Here is a 14,539-nt window from a genome sequence, read left to right on the forward strand (position 1 = left end):
TTGGAAATATTTCTTTGGTCTGGTTCTCTGTTATCCTTTGATTTTGGAAATTTATCTGTACAGTTCCATCTGGTATTCTAGTCATTCTAGAATCTGATTGCATCAATGGCTGACATTGATTTTGAAGAGTTTCATAATTTGTCACCCATATAGATGGAATTAATTCAAGCAACCTTTCTCGAGAGATTTGTCTAGGAATATAATGACAGACAGGTTGGGAATTGTTATCAACTTTGATAAACAGTGCTGTATTTTCTTGTTCTGGGGACAAAGGGGTAGCTATGTCAAAAACATGGTTCTGTAATCTATACACCATTTGATAATGGAGTGTAGCTACAGTGGCTGTTTCAATTTGTTTGGTGCCTATAATCTGCAACTGGACTTTAAAAGCTGAACTCAAATGGTGGTTGTACCGAAGAAGTAGGTATTCCATGCTAATTCACTTGGGTGTATTCTCACTGTTTTCCATTCATTGACATTGAGGCCTACCTTATCGGTTTTGGTGGTGGTCACTTTTGATTGCAACAAACTACACACCTTGGATGATTGCTTTCCTTTTGAGTTATTGGGAATTGATTAGGTTTTTTCTTAGGTGTGTCATTTTCATGGTTTCTCTAAAATTCTTTTAAAGCTTGGGGTTATTTAATTCCTTTACATTTTCATGTTTTCTCAAAATTCCCTATAAAGCATGGGTTATTTAATTGCTTTACACCTTATTTCTTTAACTTTTCATAGCATGGTGTTACTCCACTTGCATTACACCTTATTCTTAAACCTTATAAAGAATGTGTTACTCCACTTGCTATAAACGTTACTTTTAGATTTTCTAGAAAACAAAAAAAAAAATCAAAAGAGAGAGAGAGAGAGAGAGAGAGAGAGAGAGAGAGAGAGAGAGAGAGAGACCCAACCCTTCCACCAAAATAACCAAAAAAAAAAAGAAAAAAAAAAGAAAATGGATTTGCCTTGGGCGTGGCTCATTTCTGAGCCAGATCTCAAATCCGTGTTTTTGAAAACTTGTACATCACAAACAATTGAAAAGACATAGATTGTAGATCGGAATCGGCTCGATGTTCCCATCTTTTTTAAAAAAATTTCAAAAATACCCCTCGGCACAAATCAATGCTTTAAAATCCATTTTTGCATTAATTTTGAGCTTCAATTGGATGTGCTTTGTTTAATCATTCTTTATATATGTTTTTCATATTTTATTAGATAGTTTTTGTAATTTTTGTACTTTTTTAACACTTTTTTGACTGCCGAGGACTTGCCTGGCTAGAACTGTTTAGGCCTGTTGAATCGCTTTCGGGCCCATGTCTGGTTAACCATTATTGTTTGATTTTTCCTACACTGATTACAACCAACAATAATCCTAAAAAATAGGAAGCCTCTGGACCGAAATGATGCAGGACAAAATTATTCTTATTTTTAGTTTTTATTTAATTTTACAATATGTATTTTTTATCTTGGTATAGGTTTTACTTTTAGGGTTTTTAAGTTTTTTAGGGATTCTAGGATTTTTTTTTATGTTGTTATTTATTTTTCATTGGTTACTATACATAGGTAGGGTTCATGATTACTATTCATAGGTACTGTTGATGGGCACTCTTTATTGGGGTAAATTTGTTATTATGAACGTTTTTATTTAGGTTAAGACTTTTTTGGGTCATTTTTATTATTCTATGGACATTTAATGTCTTTGAACAAGTAAATTATAATCTATAAGACGTGTGGGGCTCATTCCATTTGATTTTCAGAATTGAAAAAGAAAGAAAAGCTTAGTCTTTTGGAACCCTAGCTTGGGGTATGGAGAAGAAACCATAGGTTTCTTTGACTTGTGTTTGTGTTTGGCTTGTTCCTTGCTGATTTTATTGTTTCTTTCAATTTCTCTACAGCAATTTGGTATTAGAGCTTATGTTTTCTTCAATAACAAAGTCGGGAAACTACAATCAAGGTTAGGGGGGCAATGTTTTCCAAATCAGCCTACATCTTGTTGTTTTTTTTATTATCTGTACAGGGTTAGTGATTTCAGTGAACACATGGCAGTGAAAAGGGGCCATGGAGGGGGTTTTTACAGACCCACTTCGTGATCCTAGAGATGAAGAAATTGAGGAACTTAAAAGGCAAGTTCAACAGCTGGCACAACATTTTGCGAGTGTCATTCATGCGCAAGACGGTGATCTTTCCACTCAACAAGATCTCGAGTACCACCTTTTTCATCTACGTGCTCTATGTGAGGAGTAGGGTCAAGAGAAAAGTGATAGGAGATCTTGATGTAGGATTCACTTTAGGGTTTTCAATTTGAAGGAAATTTTTTATTTTGGTATAGTTTCTATAAAAATCAGCAGGTTGTAGATTGGGATCGACCATCAAGCTTTGATACTTATGTAGATGAAGAATAAGATCTTGTAGGAGATCCAATCTATAATGATGATGACGTTTTCATGGTTAGACCGACCATTCACGAAGAAAAAGAAGAAGAGCTCAAGGATATCGAAGAGGCATTCAAGAGATTTAGGTATTGGAATCAGAATAGCGCAGTAAAAGTGTGATCAACTCATAAACAACAAATTGTGGCTCTAGTTCCAAAGTGTATTGCAATAGATGTCAAGAAAGCATCTAAAGGCCAGAAAATTGAATTTGAATTTTCCTACGCAATTTTCAATACGAGTTCAGGGATAGCCAAATTTGACAAGTTTTTACCAATTCTTTATTTCACATATCAGGATTCATTTCTTCGGGATTTCTTCTTGCCACAAATAATTTTTGAGCCAACAAATAAAAAGGTTGAAGAAGGTGATTTTGATGCTAAATTCATCTTAGCACACTTCAAAGTCTAGGGCGAGTTTTATCCAAACCAGGGAAGAATGGTGCAAGACAAAATTATTCTCATTTTTAATTTTTATTTGATTGCAAAGAATGTATATTTTGATATTAGTTGTATGTTTCATTTTTAGGGTTTTTTAAGTTTTTTAAGATTCTAGGATTTTTTATATTTTTATTTACTGCTCACTGATTACTATTTGTTGGTATTGTTCATCAGTATTATTCACATGTACTGTTCATAGGGTTAAAGTTATCAATGCAATTTTTTTTAAGTAAGGGTTCTTAAGGTCATTTTAATTTTCGTATGGACATTTTATATCTTTGAACATTAGATTATAATATATAAAAAGTAATATATAGGTGTGGGGCCTTGAGAGGGTCATTCCACATGATTTTCGAAATTGCAAAAGAAATAAAAGGTTGAGCTTTTCTAATCCTAGCGTGGGGTGTGGAGAAGAAACCATAGGGTTCTTCGACTTGTGTTCGTGTTAGGCTTGTTCCTTGCTGATTTTACGGTTTATTCAAGCTCAAAATTTGCCAGAATGGTCCCCGAATTGATTCTTGAAAGTGCTTCATTCTTACCAAAGCTGTTGAATTTGGAATTCTCATCGCGCTACGTTTGTCACCAGCAGATGTGTATAGGCTTGAAGAGATCAAAAATTTCATCAAAGATGTGAGCGAGCTGCCATGGACATGGTAATAATACCTATCATAGCTCGAGAGATGATGTTCTTGGAATACCCCGCAACGACCCCAACCCCAATGTGGTTTCAATTCTGGTTAATATTTTTAAGGCCTTCAAGTATGGAAAGGGCCTCGGCCAACATGGAGTCTGCGTGATCAATATGTTTGGATAAGGAAAATGGGGGGACCCATAGTTACCCAAATCTGTCACCAAAGGTCGCTATTCTAATTTGAATCCCCAATTCGGCAATTCTGATAAGGAATCTTCACCAAACCCATTTTCATGAATCTCGATTCCAACACTTATAGAATCTCATTTCTAATATTTATTGATTCTCGATTCCTCAATTGGTGAATCTCAATTCTACACTTGTTGAAACTAGTTTCTATAAATAGCAATAATCGCTTCGATTGTTTTTTATTCCAGATTCCTGAATAAGAAGTATTGTCACAGATGCAAGAAACAACAAACTAATCAAACATGGAATGTTGTTTCCACCCTCATAGAACCTTGATCCTTTTTTTTTTTTTTTGGAATCGTAATACCACAAAATCAAATACTTATATTCTAGGTGCATAAATGTGTGACTTATAAATTGGCTTAAATATCTATGGATTTTGATTTGAGTTATTTGGAAACCAAAACTGGAGACGATTATCTTCTATAGTTCATGTGTGCTATGAACAATAATCCAATGAATGCATTACTGAAGTTAATCAACATTCAAATGCAAAAGTCTAGAATTCAGTTCTTAATGAGTTTCATTCCAATGTTTTTTGAAGATAACAATGGTAATTATAACTTCTTTTGCCGAGCCTTGGAGTATTAAAATGTGATAACTTGAATGTTAAAAAATGAATACTCCATGCCTTCACCCGTAATACCACAGGCACATATCCCTAATGTTTGCTGGAATTCTACCACTTCTTTTTTTCTTTTTGCTTTTTTTGTAGAAGTGATGTTTAGAAGTTTTCAAGGCATCGACCTAGTCGAGCTAGACATTAATCTCAAACTACAAGGCGTAGTCATCTTTTTTGGCATGAAATGACTAATAGAAGCCAAAGTGGTGGTCCACTTGCTTTGCTTAATTCTTTAAGGATGCATTGTATTGGTCCAATAGGTAATTTCTTACTAACTACTAAATTTGTCAATATTTATTCATGTGTTTGCTTAACGCTTTATGATAAGGGGGTTGCAATTCTCGATTGTTAGATGGGTCAAAGAATCCAAACTGCTATGAATCTCGATTCCAATCTGGGTCGAATTTCAATTCTAAGCTGGTACGAATCTCGATTCCAAAGATGTCAGAATCTCGATTCCATCCGATTCTATAAATGAAGGAATCTTGATTCCATATTGGTCAATTTCAAATAGGTTGGAAACTCGATTCCATAGAGATATGAATCTCAATTCCATCTATATAGGGATATTGATTCCATTTTGGTTGAATTTCAATTCTTAAAAAATAGGAATCTCATTTACCACAATTCCTCTTGTTTGGACGTCGATTCCGAAAACATGAATCTTCTAGCCGGTCGTGATTCTATGATTTCGATTCAGATTCAGAATCGTTTCCAATAACTATGCTATGGGTGGACCCCTGATCATCATTATTATCATCCGAGCCTTATCGCAACTATTTGGGTTCGGCTTCACAAATCTTGTTCTGCCATGTCGCTCTATCAAGGTTTATAGCCTCAGTGAGGCCATAAGTCACCATATCTCTTTACACAACTTCTATCCATGTCTTTTTGGGCCTTATCCTTTCCCTTTTAGAGCCGTTCACTTGAACCAAATCACCCCGCTTAAATAATGTTGTTCTAGGTCGACACAGCACATGGCCAGACCACCCATGTCTATTCCCATGTCCAATTGAAGAGCTGCAGCAAATTCCCTCACGTGGCCCATGCCATGTTGCAATGAATGAAGAGGTGTGTGTTAGTTTCTTCTCCTTATTTGTACATATTTCACATGTTTGGTACTGGCAAACACCTTTTTTGAAGTGGGTCCCCCATCAGGGCTCTCTCTGGTATAGCTATTTAACTTAATACTTGGATCTTTGGGGAAATGGAGTTGTGTCAGGTTCTAGAACTAAGGGTAGGCGGAGTTGGAGGAAACGTTGGAGCTGCTGCAACTTCCAATAGAGAATGAAGACACCATGAACTTACCAGAACCAGCTGGCATCCAAACGATTATATCTTCATTTGTAACAAGGAGGAAGGTTGATTGTAGGAGGGAGGAGAGGGACTTAAAGTCGGAGAGCTCTTGGTCCGAGAGGGACTTTTGAAGTAAGGCTTTCAAGTTTCAAATGCTCAAGTTGCTAAAGACTTCGAATTGGTCAGCCACTGTAGCCTGAAGATCTAGTGATAGCAGGAGCAAGGCAGGCACGAAATCACTCCCGTAGGGTGGAATTCCCAATCTAAAGGCTGCCCCAAAATTTTGCTTTATTACATGTCCTAAGCTGAGATGTAATGTTTTCTTTGAAGAGATGTTAGCAGATAGTAAACTGTGCCAAGCCCCAGAGGACAAAGCTCCACCATTTGTGGAAACCGTGTCAAACCCTGGGAAACTAGGCAGAAGCCTTGGAACAGTAAACTGCGGATAGTAAAGTAGCGGATAGTAAACTGCACCAAACCCTTGGAAACTAGGCAGAAGCCACACAACAGTAATTGTGGCAGATGACCTCTTTCTAGAGATGGTCTTCCTGGGTAGCAAAGTTCCACCATTTTCTGAGGAGGACAAAGCTGCATCTCCGAAGGCTACAGATGCCAAGGCCACCTTTCTCTTTGGATAGGCAACCAGCCCTACAATATTAGGTGGAATTTCTCCCCAACCCCCATCCCCACCCAACAAAAAAAAAAAAACAAGGGGACTAAAGAAAATTCCTCATAAGTCATGAGTCATTCAAGGCGGGCCACTATGGTTGATGGCATTTGGAATAGTGACTTCTGATAAACAGGGACAGGCGAGAGGGGAATGCCTTAATAAGAGTGATATGGCCCGCTATAGATAGGAACCTGCCTTTCCAAGCAGTGAGTTTCGCGGTCGAATTTTTCAATGATAGGGTTCCAGAGCTGCAACTTTGGTTTGTTGATAGACAAGGAAAACCTAAATATTTGGAGCACAGCTGATCCACCCCACAGCAAAGTTGACCAGCAAGGTCATGGACAACCTGGGCCTCAGTTGCAGCTCCCATCAACTCAGATTTAGCTGTGTTGACCCTTAAGCCGGAGGCTAGTTGGAAGCATTTGAGATAGAGGAGCAGGGTGCCAACCTGTTGATGGGTTGCATCACAAAAGAGGAGGGTGCCATTGGCATACTTGAGATGCGAGATTAATGGACTTCTGTTGCCGATACGAAAACTTCTCAAGAGACCTTGCTGGTACTGCTTATTTGCAAAAGACCTCGGCCACAACAGCGAATTAGAAAGGTGAGGGGGAGTCACCTTGGCTCCCTCTAGAAGAGGGAAGAAACCTTTAGCGGAGCCATTAGTAAGGATGGGAAATGCAACCAGCATCCAGGCCCTCCAACGATCTCTGAATCCCATCCTGAGGAGGGTCTTGTCCAGAATGGCCAGCCAACATGGTCGTAGACCTTCTCTCAATTAAGTTTGATCACTATCTATGGGATTTGTGAGAGGTGCCATGGGTGATGCACTCATGGGCTACTAGAGCCCCATCCTGGATCTATCAATTCTCGACAAAGCACCTGGTTCAGGGAAATAACCCAAGAAAGAAAGTCTCATAGGAGGGAGGCAAGGACCTTGGAGAGGATTTTGTAGGAGCTGTTGTGCAGGCTAATGTGCCTATAGTCTTTGAGGTCTTCTGCCCCTTCCAATTTTGGGACCAGAGTTATGAAGCTCGCGCTCATGGACCCTGGATATTGCCCCTGGAATGGAATTTGTGGAAAAACGAGGTGAGATCAGGTCTGGACGAGTCCCAGAAGATACTAAACAAGGCTAAAGAAAACGTTTGGGGCCTAGGGCTCGATCTTGGCGAAGTTCCTTGATGGCTCTAAGGATCTCTTCAGAAGAGAAGGGGCGTTCGAGCCCCAATAGACTTGTTGAATATTGTATTTGAGTTCAGACTTTTGCAATTCTTATCTAATAACAATCATCCCAGAAATGGCTTACTATATATATCTCACTATCTATAATTTTATCCATTAGTCTCGTGTCACTCTAATAAACATTTGTTCGATGCGGGCATTGTGATGCCTTCGGAACACCTAGGGGTACAATAGGGTGTGGTGAGCAATTGATTTTCCATGAGGAATTGCCTGCAGAAAACTATGTGAATGTTAAAAGTTTGGGAGAAGAATTTTGCCTACCAATAAGGTCGTGTAACTAAAGATTTGAAAAGAATATGACCTTGAAAAATATAGTTCCTTGCAGAGTCCCTTATCTGCCTTAATTCATTTGAGGCTTGTCAAGCCTATCATTATTAATGTTGATGATTATATTATTCTTCGTGCCTTTCCTTTTGTTACCTTTCCTCGCTGTGACTATTCACATTAAGGAGGTTTTTATGTTTTTTATATTATTTGGAAAAGAATATGACCTTGAAAAATATAGTTCCTCGCAGAGTCCATTATCTGCCTTAAATCATATGTAGCTTATCAAGCCTATCATTATAAATGTGGATGATTATTATTCTTCATGCCTTTGCTTTTGTTACCTTTCCTCGCTGCGACTATTCACATTAAGGAGCTTTTTATCTCTTTACATTATGGGTAACCTGGCATTGATTTGTTTGTAGTGTAGTGTAGTGTTCTCAACTATTTTTTTCAATGAAGGTGTTATAAGGCTATTAAGTGATGGCTCTTTTTATTTGTTTAAGTCGAGTTTTTTTCTTCTACCTGACTTCCGTCAACCTTAGACTGTCTGGTACTTTCACCTTTTGTGAGCAGGGAGTAAAGGAAGAGCTTATTGTAGATCTTGTTGAACAGTGCAAGGCTTATCAAAAACAAGTCATGCTTTTGGTGAACAGTACATCGTATGGATAATCTCCTATTCTTACCCTAGTTTTCACAATCATAGGTGCTGCAATCGATTGTAACTGTTGCTTTATCTTACAGAGATGAAGAACTTCTCAGTCAGGGTCTAATGCTGAATGACGAGCTGCAGTGTGTGCTATGTAAGCATGATGGACTTTTGAAAGGGAGTTCCATAAATGGCGAGCAAATCCTCACATCAAAACCATTAGTCAATGTTGATCACGAGGAAGATGAGAGTGAAGATGATTTAGCCCATCTAACTCATAGGTACATAAAATATGTTGTGGTTACATTCTGTTTTATTAAGCAATATTTGTGACAGTTTGTCACATGAATGTATTCATTATTAAGGCATGATGGATGGTTTTAAATTTTAGGATGTTTCCATGGTTTCATTACACGTTCTTGTCCTGTTAAATGGAATCAGATTTTGCATTTCAAAACATCATGACACTTAAGAGTATATCAAGTTATGCATCACATTAGGGGAAAATGCCAATTTCTATGGTAATGCATAAGTAAGATGTTCTTGTTCATGCTCTCTGCACCACCTTGGTTTTATTTGTTTTGTCCAAATTAAGCTTATTGCCTGTGTGGTTTTCCGCTCAGCTCCTTGGTAATAATTTTCCATCTAGCAAGCAGTGATCCATTTTGAACCGTTGATCATTTCTTTCTTGTTATTCCAGGTCTTCAAGAGAGAATGCGCAAGGGCAGAGTAGGAGGCCTGTCAATGTGAAAAACGAGCCTGTTGCTATCAGTCCACTCTTACCTCCACCATCATCATTGCACAAGGTACTACTCCCAGCACAATCACCACAGAAGGTTGGTCGTAGTGGTAGAACAACTGATTATCTCAGTGGAGATGTTTACGAATCTAAAGCACCAGAACAACCTCAGCAATCTGAACCCACTTCAACACCCTCAGTGCCTACACAAAATTTATCTTCTCAACCCTGGAAAGAGGAAAGATCTGAGGATGCTTTTCAGTTTTCACCATTCAAAAGAGAGATGCATGGGCAAGATGAGAGCTTTAAGACTGGAGATAGCAGTGCAAAGACCCCTGCCACCTCTTCGGAGGTGCCAACTACGTCTTTGCCACCTCCTCCATCCAAGTATAATCAGAGGCAACAGTTCTTTGAACAGCATCAACAGGGTTTACCAGAAGGAACATCTAACAACGCGGTTCGTTTGGGCCATTCTTATGATGGATTAATAGGAAGGACCCAAAATCTCTCTCTTAATCTTGAGGACGACAGCTCCTCAAAGGAGGCACAGTACTCTTCAGGTACAAAGAACTTATCTCAGCCTGCTAAACAGATGAAGCCTGAGGACAAGATCTTCAAAGACCTGTTTGATTTTGCAAAGGCCAAGTCTTCTCCATCTGCCAAACCTGGAAGCCTCTAGGGCATCATGCTATCAAAGTACATGTTGACTGGATTTTTGTTTAGCCTTACACACTGGCTACTGCCGTAGACAGATGGATTACAGTGTTTGCTGTATTTTATCGTACATATGTGGCATTCTTGTGTTTTCAGTCATGGTTTGGTATACTGGATCGATGTTGATTTATGTTTTGGTAGTACACCCAATCTTACCAGTGCTGGGATTCAAAGTCTTGAACAAGTTTGGTGATGCTTATGAGGCCAAATAAGAGAATGATCTTAGACTGCATGTCGATAGTTGAAGTGTGAGAATAATAAGGGAGTAACAAATTTCTGGTGCCAATAAATGGTCTCTGATTTTTGTTTTGTCGTATTAGTTATAAATTCACTTTCTTTTGTATCATTTTCATCAATTCAATCCAGTTAGTAAGAGCTCTTGTAGTTCAAAGTTCAAATGTTGGTGTTATATGGTTGGGTTCTAGCTCATAGTTCAGTTAGGATCGTAATGTTGTGGTTGTAGTTTTAATTTCGCCCCACCTATTTGAATGAAACTGGGGGAAAAGGACATGGCTGAATGCTGAGCAATAAAGTTAAGTTATAATCACTACTTATATATATTGAAGGGCAAGCTTTTATGTACTTCTACTGTATAAAACATATCTACTTCTCTTTATCCAACTATCCATTCTGAATAGGCGGTTGAGATGGTCTCAATCACAATGTTATGTTTTTATATTATTTTATTTTTAATTTTGTTTTACAAAAATATTTGACATCAAATTTTGGGCATCCACTCCTCTATTAAACGTGCACTTTTGAAAAAAATAAAAATAATATTCCGAATAAATATAATTATTGAAATGCTCAAGAAAATTTCAGAAGTATTTTGATAAGTACATTTTATAAAAAATAAATTCAAATATTTTATTTAGGTGCACTCTATTAAGATGAAGGTACATATCAAATTTCATATTCAAATGTTTTTGAAAAAAATTATAAAAAATAAAATACTCTGAAGTATCGGATCAAAACCAAACGGTTAATGGTTCACTCGATCTAAGTTGAACAGCTAGATGGCGAACTATGTATTCTATGGGGAAGGAAAGTATAGAAACATTTCCCGATATTGAAAGCTCGTATGCGGGAAGGGCTGGTAGTTTGACATCTGACAAGGTTAGAGCTGGTAGTTTGACACCTGACAAGGGTACAAGGCGCCAGAAAATTTCAGATGATGTTTAGTGTAGTTTATTGGGACATAAAAAGCAGGCCATTACAAGAGCAAAGAGATACATCGTCTTGTATTAAAATTCTATAATATTATTTATTTATAAAAATTAAGGACACTAAGGGTCTATTAAATAAGGAAAAAGTTTACCTAAGGTTGTAATTTTAAAATGTAGAATTAAAGATGCACCTCAAAAATTTATTGAAAAAGGTTATTTTGATGTTGAAAAATCCTCTAATCGATGATTTCGACATCAAGATGTATGAATATGAAAACAAAACAAAAAAAAAAGATTTTGAGTCTAAAAAATAGTGCATCTTGCAACACATTATTTGGACCGTCCATTTTCAAAATTTTCTATAATATATAAAAATAGATTTTGAGACACTCCAAAGAAAGTTCTATACCAAAATTATATATTATACTAAAATTTGGAGGTGCACCATAATTGGATTGTTTAAGGTTGCAATCCTATAGAAACTACACCCATTAAAAGAAATTTGGTTCTTTTATGTGAACAACTAGTACGTAGGACCGTGGTTTCATGTGATGCACTTCAAATATCACCCAAACTGCAGTTCTAATGCTGAAAATACTTGTAAATTTATCATTTGAAAATCATGGATCATGTGCTGCACTTCAAATATCACCCAAACTGCAGTTTTAATGCTGAAATACTTGTAAATTTATCATTTCGAGAATTGTGGATCTCTAATGCTAAGAAAGACTTCGAGCCTTAAAATGGTATATCTAGAAACATGTTTTTCTAGCCCTTCATTCGAATGGTCATTAATCTGCTGGACCAGCAATTTTCAACCTGGTTTTCGCCAAATATAAGAAAGCCTCGAGCCTACGGAAACCACGCCCTATGTAGAATGCATGGTTGGCTCGGAGTGCAGCAACGCATATCAAATTTAACTTACTAGGGAAGGTCGTGAAGAGAACGTTGTGTTAGGGCTAATCGCAATCAAATTTAACTTATAGGGAAGGTCGTGAAGAGAACGTTGTGTTGGGGTTAATATAAAAAAGGTTGTAACCCGGTGTTGGTCCTACCTAAACAAGGTCCTGAGAGGGGTGGGCTAGAAACAATCTTAACTTTTTCCTTCTACACAGAGAGGGGTCGGCTGGAAACAATCTTAACTTTTTCCTTATACACAAAGAGAGGGGTGGGCTGGAAACAATCCTAACTTTTTCCTTATACACAAAGTGGCTGCTCTCAGAACTCAAACCTGTGCTCTTGCGCTGGCTACCTGAGCCTTTTACCGTCACACCAAGTGACGGCCCTGTGTTTAGGCTAATATTTTGAACAAAATCAAACTTATTGTGTTTTTTGTACTTTAAGGGGTCGTTTGGATACCTGGAAATATATAGTCTGTGAAATATATTACTGACGTAATGCATTACTGCGTAATACGTTACCTGTAAATGGATTGTTACTGTTTGGGTAGTAATTAGATGCAATTTAGGAAATACATTCCTACTGTTTGGCTATGTATGGAAGAAATATGAGAAATACATTACCAACATTTTACGGGCACTTGCCTATAAACTATCATTTCTTTCTTTTTTGGTCACAAAATTCCATTGAAATGTGGAATTAAAGTCATTATCACACCATTCCAAAAAGATTTTCTAATAATTACATCATCACCATTCCAAAAATATTTTCTAATAATAACTTGTATTATTTTAAAATCTTCATGACACCATTTCCTACTTATTTTGCATGCCTTTGGCACTTACATGGAATCGCATGTCTTCTAACATGATTAGACTTTGGTTTCAACATGATAAGTCATTGGAATAATATGATTGTAATAACATGGTTTTATTGTGATAGGCCTTATTTTTTTTTATTTGTTTATACAAGTCTTTCAAATGTCTTTTCTATATAATTTCAAATAAACAATAAGGTTATGATACCAAATTCAAAACTTTATGGCACAAATTAAAAAATAGGATGAAGTTTGATTAGTAAATTAGAAGGTTTGGTAATTGCAGTAGAAAATTTTGAGGCATTAGATGAGACTAAAGAGCTTTTACTAATGGGAAAAGTTTATATAAAGCTGAGGCTCTAAACGATCAAATTGGAGCCTACCTCAAAAATGTCACTAGAAGAGGTTGTTTTGATGCTCAAATATCCTCAAATTGATCATCTCGACATCACGATACATGGACATGAGAAAAAAATAAATTTCAAGTTTTGGAAATAGTGTATTTTGTAACCCATTTTTGGGCTGTCAATTTTCAAGATTTTTAGGTTTTCATAGATATGTCGATCTACACTATTTTTGAAACCTTAAACTTTATAAATAAAAATGAAAATATATTTTAAGGCTATTACAAAGATTTCCAGTATTGAATCGATACTATTTGAAGGTAGGCTCTAAATTGATTGTTTAGAGCCTAGGCTCTATATAAACCTCACCTTTATTAATGTCTTATGAGGATTATGTTGTGTGAAATTTTTATTATGATTGTGTTGTGTAATTTCTCATTGATTACTAATTATTATTTTTGTTTTTATGAATTTTGTTTTTATATGAGAGCTGACAGCTTCAGATGATGGCTACAACCCAAATTGGGGATAAAATGATATAGAAATGGATGTGCAAACACTTATAAGTGGATTTTAGAGAGAGAAAATAGAAATGGATGTGCGCAAGAGAGAGGGAGAATGACAGGGGAATGGATGGGCACTGGAGAGAGGGAGAATGGTGGGGTGAGCGCAGCAACATGGCTTCCCTGTGCAGTGCGATGCATATTTAAAAGGTGTACAGGGTCGGGTCTAAGGAGACCTGAACCTTGATAGAGGTTCGAGGCAGCTTGAGGGTTGCCCTGCGTTGTGGTTCGAGTGGGCCATGAGCCTTGGTGGGTGTGTGGGAGGTGGTGACCTTAGAGCCTCCACCTCGGTGTGCCGAGTCTTTTGTTTCAGAGGCCTGATGTGATAAAGAGTGGGGGGTGGCCTTACGACGACTCGTAGGAGCAATGACAGATGGACTGCCAGTTCCAAAAAGGAATGGACGACCTTTCGACTGCCCCAAGTAGTGGAACTGGCAAGTGACTTGCTGGTAATCGGGTGCATGAGGTGTGTGGTGGCTGCTATGTCACCCATGAAAGGTGCATTGGTGGAGGGTCCACCAATGCTAGGAGATGGGGAGTGAGGAACTTTTAGGTTCCTCCTCACACCAATCCAGGTGAGACCTGAGAGTGTGACACCGGGACAACACTCAGAAGGAAGGTCGGGAATGAGGCTCTTAGAACCTGTTCTCCAAGAAGACTCATGAGTAAGGGGATTAGAAAATCCCCAACTAGGATAAAGGGGTTGAACAACCCCAGCAACATGTGTGTGTGTTAAAGAAGTCGGAATGAAAAGAAAGGAAAGCCAAAAAAGGACGATCCAACTATGGGTAGCGTGTCCCTAATAGA

The 14,539-nt window shown here is 37.6% G+C and overlaps 1 protein-coding gene across 5 annotated transcripts in view; it reads left to right on the plus strand.

Moving 5' to 3' along the window:
• The window catches only part of LOC18444910 (TOM1-like protein 3), a 51,143-nt gene extending 40,911 nt beyond the window's left edge, over positions 1 to 10,232 (plus strand). For all 5 annotated transcript variants that reach the window (XM_006855064.4, XM_088851554.1, XM_020673958.2 and 2 more), the window contains 3 exons: positions 8,417 to 8,502; positions 8,585 to 8,770; positions 9,190 to 10,232. In XM_006855064.4, the coding sequence (XP_006855126.1) occupies positions 8,417 to 8,502; positions 8,585 to 8,770; positions 9,190 to 9,907 (990 nt within the window). In that variant the 3' untranslated portion in view covers positions 9,908 to 10,232. The remainder of the gene's footprint in view (positions 1 to 8,416; positions 8,503 to 8,584; positions 8,771 to 9,189) is intronic.
• The last annotated feature ends 4,307 nt before the right edge of the window (positions 10,233 to 14,539 follow it).

This window comes from Amborella trichopoda, chromosome 11, assembly GCF_054954075.1.
Source record: "Amborella trichopoda isolate Santa Cruz 75 chromosome 11, AtrichopodaSantaCruz75HAP2 v2.0, whole genome shotgun sequence".
NCBI classification, from domain to species: domain Eukaryota; kingdom Viridiplantae; phylum Streptophyta; class Magnoliopsida; order Amborellales; family Amborellaceae; genus Amborella; species Amborella trichopoda.